General features: G+C 39.8%; 1 protein-coding gene across 1 annotated transcript in view; it reads right to left on the reverse strand.

Moving 5' to 3' along the window:
* Nucleotides 1–4,756: 4,756 nt before the first annotated feature.
* Nucleotides 4,757–5,923, reverse strand: part of TECPR2 (tectonin beta-propeller repeat containing 2) — a 38,819-nt gene continuing 37,652 nt past the window's right edge. Inside the window, exons 19-20 of the mRNA XM_010131831.1 lie at nucleotides 5,536–5,685; nucleotides 4,757–5,287 (exon numbers count right to left, since the gene is read on the reverse strand). Of these exons, the coding sequence (XP_010130133.1) occupies nucleotides 5,130–5,287; nucleotides 5,536–5,685 (308 nt within the window). The 3' untranslated portion in view covers nucleotides 4,757–5,129. The remainder of the gene's footprint in view (nucleotides 5,288–5,535; nucleotides 5,686–5,923) is intronic.

A 5,923-nucleotide genomic window follows, 5' to 3' on the forward strand; every position in this document is an offset into this window, starting at 1 on the left:
GAGAGCTGCTGGCAAAGGCTCTCTAGGCTGACTAGACTAGAGGCCCACCGAACACAGATAAAGCACGCAGTCACCTTGAGCAAATTCAAGGTGCGAAGTACAGGACGTTCATACAATTCTGTACATATCATTAGGTGTATTTTCCTTCGATATGAGATTCAAAACACAAGTGTTGTAAATTGAAGTCCCCTTCATCTCTATCTGCCATAAGGGAATCTCAGCTGAGGTTATGAGAAAGGTATATCAAAAAGGAACAATAAGTCACTGGTTTCTTCTATATTGGATAGAAACAGTGAATAATGCTTGAAAGACTAATTCATAACTACAGCTCCACTCAGTGTTATTCAGCTGTACCCTGTTCAGTGCCTTAATCACCAGCTATACAAATCATGTAGTCATTTCTGAGGGCCAAGATAGAAAGGGCATATTTTAGCTTGGAGCATTTAGTAATTTTAATTTTATTTTATTATTGTATTAGCTTTTGGAGAACAGAAATCCGAGTTTTTATATATGTCTATATATATATGCATACAAAAAGTCCACACTCTGTAAGAACATAAAGTTTCTCAAACAGATCTTTACTTTTTCTGCAGCATTTTTTTTTCCTCACTAGCATCAAGCAGGATTTCAACTTCGTGGCTAATATTCACTTTGATAGACCTATTCAAATAGATTTTGAGTCAGATAAACTCAAAGACCAAAGGAATCATAACAGCAATTTCATCTAGATAATGCCACAGCATTATCTACATTTCCTGCACTGAACCCAAAACATGTCCAATTTTGATTTCAAGTAGCAAGAAACACAGAGCTATTCACGCGATAAACCTAGATATTGCCACTCAGGAGACTAGGGAGATAAAGATTAAGATATCTGGATAAATGAAATTATCGGTGGAGCTCTGGCTGTAGTAATTCAGAAAAGATAATGATTACAACCCAACTTTCACTTTCCAGTAATTAAAATCTAATCCTCTAAATTACAAACGTTCTCTCCCGTTCTGCTGATGTGAGAGTGGTTATTTTTAGGTGCAGTAACTGGTTATCAAACAATCAGGGTGATCTGCTTTGTATGACATGGGATACATCAGCTTTCTTTGCTGGCTACTTGCCACCGTAATACTATTTCCGACATCCAACTTCCACTTCCAGGAAGGCTGCAGGCGGAATAAAGCCTGCACCTTGTATTTTACAGCTAGAAATCCTCAATCCAGATCTTATCTCTACTCCTGACTGTAGGGATGGGATATGGACAGGTCTGGTTAAGGTAAACACTGAAGACCAGAGCTTTCTCACAAAGGTCACAAGGACATCTAGTATCTTCATACACGATTTATGCTTTTCTAATGGCTAATTAACAAGGCAAAGCCACAGGCATACAGGCACCTGAATTTCAAGACTTTATACTCAGAACGGCATTTCTCAACCTAACAGCATTGTCTCAACCTACCCAGAACTGCAGCAGAAACAAGTAGCAACAGCTCACTCATTAAAGAGAGTTTAAGAGAGAAACAAAAAGATAAGCCAGATTGCCATGCTAGTCTTGAAAGCACCCACAAGTGCCTTCAGGATACACGACAGGACTCATTCATTCATGGCTTGGCTTTGTGAACGAAGATCTGGGAAGGGTTTTTCCCATGCTCACTGCAAGCGATGAGTGCACCCTTCGGACCTGCGCGGTGGATTTTTCAGGTGAGGCGCAGCGTGTGCGGAACTGGCTCCACCCTTTACACCTGAGGTTCATCTGCCAGCGCCTAGCGAGCTTGGACGGTGACAGCGAAGTCCTCGGGTTGTGGGTTTGGTTAGAGTATCCTTCTCTTAGATGACGGATGCCTTACAACAGGACTACTCTACTGAGAAATACTGCAGAGGAGTTAGGGGGGCCAGACCTTCTGATGTCCATGTGTGCGTATGGGAAGAAGCAGGGATGGCAATGCTTGTCCATCCCATCAAAGACACACATTGCACAGCTACAAAGAGTTTGGAATAAATGTGACTCTTTGTACCTCTAAAAACAAAGCTATGTTTAGACAACGACCCAAGTCCATAATTAAGTGTTCCTCATTATCATTTTCTTAGCAGTAGCAGTGTTTCCTAACAACTGCCTTATCTAAGCAGTTAATCTATTTTCTTTGACACTTGTTAGTGAAAGATTTTCTTTGTACCATTTAACATGACCCTATTGCTTTTTATTGCTGCAAGACAAACAAGAGTTACTTCGGTATCTAAGACGGCTGTTTCACACCAACTCATCACAGTCACCTGAACTTCCCTAAGCTGTGACATAAGGATTCCTCCTGCACAATAGCAGGGCGCTGGTGCTATGAGGGGACTACCACTTCCCTGCAGGAGCCAGCAGAAGCAGCTGAACGGGTTTGTCAAGATAAAAGCTATGATAATTAGCAAGGACATTGCCATCTGAATCTGAACAGGATCCCTGTGGCTGGAAGTAGGTTTAACTGCCAGAATTGTCATTAGTCATCGCTACACTTTCTTGTGTGAAGTTACAATTGTCAGGAAACAGTTCTCCCCTCTGGGAAGTGAAGCCAAGGTGTGCTCTTTAAGCCCCAGCTGCAGTTCCAGTCAAAGGCCAGAAACACAGGACATCTTCAGATGAGCTCAGATATTCTAAAATGCAAGGAAGGGCGCAGGAACAGCATGTGGTACAATCACCTATTTTCCACTTGAACATTTTCTAGCTGTGACCACACATGCACAGTCCTCGCCAAAAGCTAAACCATTTAACGTGCGAGTGCAATTTTTGTGTTCAGCATGTAAGGAAAGGAACTTGTTTACTTCTACTGCAGCAAGACCATCTTAATATGGAGCCAATAAGTTTAATATTCAAATATTAAGGTGTTTAATTGTCTTTGCTTGGAAGCTGACAGGTTTGACACACCTGCCACAATTTTAAAAATTATACAAAATAAACTTTACAATGTCCATGTCCTCACATTGTCATTATCATATTGTTTGGGGTAATACTAGGGGAGAGGTTTTCATAAGTATCTCTGTCTTCTGCATCAAGACAATTTCCAGACACAGAGAACTCTCTTGTGAATCATGCAACAGAGGAGTCTTACCACGGTAATTTATTTCTTAAAAATCTAGTTTATTGCACTTGTCTCAAAGCACAAACAAAACAAAAAACCTAAATACAGAAATAAAAGTAAAAAACCCATCCTAATTTCATTAAGACTACTCTAAAAGTAGCCTGATAAGAGCTCGACACCAATTTAATATTAACGACCATAGCAAAGTACAGTATTATACAGTAAATAACTAGCAAGCTCAAGCCATTACTAAGATGATTTTGAAAAATGTAATACAAAATTGTCATTATTAAATAATGCCATTGTACTTGAGCATCGGGTACTTGGCAGGGCACAGAGAAGTACTCTTGTCCCTTCTCCAAAGTGATTGACTCAGGAGCTGCCACAAGATACTTCCAAGCTGAATTTCAGCTTCTTTGGGGTCCTCAAGATACCAAACTATACTTGCATAAAACAGACTGGGTTACTTCACAAGCTGATTCCATTACAATCCACTGCCAGACAGGCTAAAAAAACCCTCTGGGGTAATCTCCATACATGGATGAGATAGCAATGAAGCAAACACATCATCTGTAAAAGGGAAACAAATCTGTCCTCCCTGTAAGACTGAAAGATCAGACTGCGAACTGACAGCCAGTATCACAAGTGCTACTAAAAAAAGTGACACAACTTGGTTCTCTCTCCACCAATTCACTTTCTCACCTTGCACCATGTTTGTTCCAAGTTTAGTGCAGTACTTACATGAATTATTCTGAAAGAGAACAGAGGTTAAAAAGAAAACGCATCCTTTTCCAAATGTATTAAGTTCTCCAAACAGAAACATCCCCGCTTTTCAACTCCTGGCCTTTCCTGAAGCCGGCTCTTTTACAGTATTGGTTAGCAGCTGCTTAAAACATCTGATGATTTATAAGCTTAGAACAAACACAAAATAACTCCTCCGCCAACATACTGAACTCAGGTTCTCTCATCTATAGTACTATTGCTTAAAAACATGAGGTATCCTTCAAAGAAGATTTAGTTTAAAGAAAAATAAACTGCAATGATTAACGTAGGTTACTTCCCAGTTCATCACACACCTCTGCTGCAACATCTGTTAAGACACTTCAAAATTTAGCTAACATAGCTAAAAATCAGAATATTGTTAAGTATTTTCTCACAATATCACAATTTAAGGGGATATATAGGTAATTCTATCAATTACCATTTTTCCTTTTAATACATCTAAGTTTGGTACTCAAAACAATTTGAGTCCAAATGTTAAAGCACTGGCTGGAGGCACAAATACAGCACAACAGGAATTATGAGAGCTGCCTTGTAAATTCCTGCTTTGTACTACAGTTCCAACGTGCAACTTCTTCCTATTCCAAAGCGGGACTTACCCCCAAAACCTGTCAGCTTGGTGATGGCTGTGTGAAATGGGCAAAAGTCCCCCTGATATCAGGCGTAATCCAAACTTCTCCCTTGTGAATGAAGCCAAATTACGAACCAAACTCCTAGAAGTGGAAGGTCAGTACAGCCCTGCAGATATTTTTATGAAAATGGATCAAACTTAATCATGATGTTCTGAGATCTTACTAAAGAAATACTTTGCCATATTTTCATCCATGCTGCAAGGGAAAATAATTCTAAATATATGTACAATATTCAAGAGAGCGTTCCCATCCGTTTGGAGTTCCAAGTACAAGAAGAAATTGAGAAATGCTTAACGTTTCGGACGTAGAGAAATATTTAATGCAACAGAATTCCTTCTCAAAATAAGTACACATGTATTAGTGTTCATGCTGTTGTGAAATAGTCACTTTCATTGCTAGTAAGATTAACTTAGACTTATATTTCCAAAGGAGCTTCTAAAGTAGTACGGTATAACAACTGCAGTATGCCACACCTAAAGAGTCTCCCAAGAGATAATGGAACAAACATCAGAACTCACGGTTTGGGGGCTATTTAACAGAGCAGTTTTTCAATACAAAAGTGCTAAGGTTCAACATGAGTGGCTTTTAGATCCAACATTCCGTACGTACATTACAGAAATTCTGTTCTTCTGTTTTTGTCACTGCTTCACAAGCTTGAGAGCCTTCATATCACTTCCCATTCATCTTCAAAATCATCAGCATGAAGCAGAATAGAAGGGTCACTATTTTTCTGCAAACTATGGGAATGGCTAAAGGTCTTCGTGAGACGCTGGAGAAGGGATCCTGACGTACTGATCGCCCACAATTCATCTAGAGGCGTCACTGCAAAGCATAAATTATCCATCTTTTAATTAAGGTAGCAGGTTCCAATTACAGACATTAAATAAATAATATTTGGATCGATTTAACTAATTACATGCAGAGAAGGGTTTTGCTAATGCGATAAAAGCAGCCCTGGTCAACATTTAGATTATGCAGCTCTCCCTGCATCCAGTCAGCCTGAGCACCATTGGGCAGAAGTCAAAGCAGACACCACAATGTTTTGGACTAGTCAGGCAGAACCAACTTGCCTGTTAAACGTGAGACATTTCCAGGAATCTTCTTCCAGTAGTCTCCTGCTGGGTTCTTGTCCGTCACACCGTATCGACGAGCTACATCTCCATTTGGACAGCGTGCCCAAACGGTCCTTGTACTTATGGCCAGCTGACAAGCCTGCAAACCTAAAGAGAATTGGACGCAAAGAGGGAACAATCACAGGCTTTCTTATATACTAAATACACCTGCAGAAAAGTTAATTAAGAGAAAACGGTCAGACTGTAACGGTTTTTATATATTCTTATATTAATACTAGAGAAGAACTCTCCACTATAAAAGACATAAGGAAATACCTAGTTTCCCAGGAGGCCTTTTAAGAAAGGACTGGCAAGGAGACAATTTAGGACTAGACTACCTGTTTCC

Source organism: Buceros rhinoceros, unplaced genomic scaffold, assembly GCF_000710305.1.
Source record: "Buceros rhinoceros silvestris isolate BGI_N320 unplaced genomic scaffold, ASM71030v1 scaffold832, whole genome shotgun sequence".
Taxonomy (NCBI): domain Eukaryota; kingdom Metazoa; phylum Chordata; class Aves; order Bucerotiformes; family Bucerotidae; genus Buceros; species Buceros rhinoceros.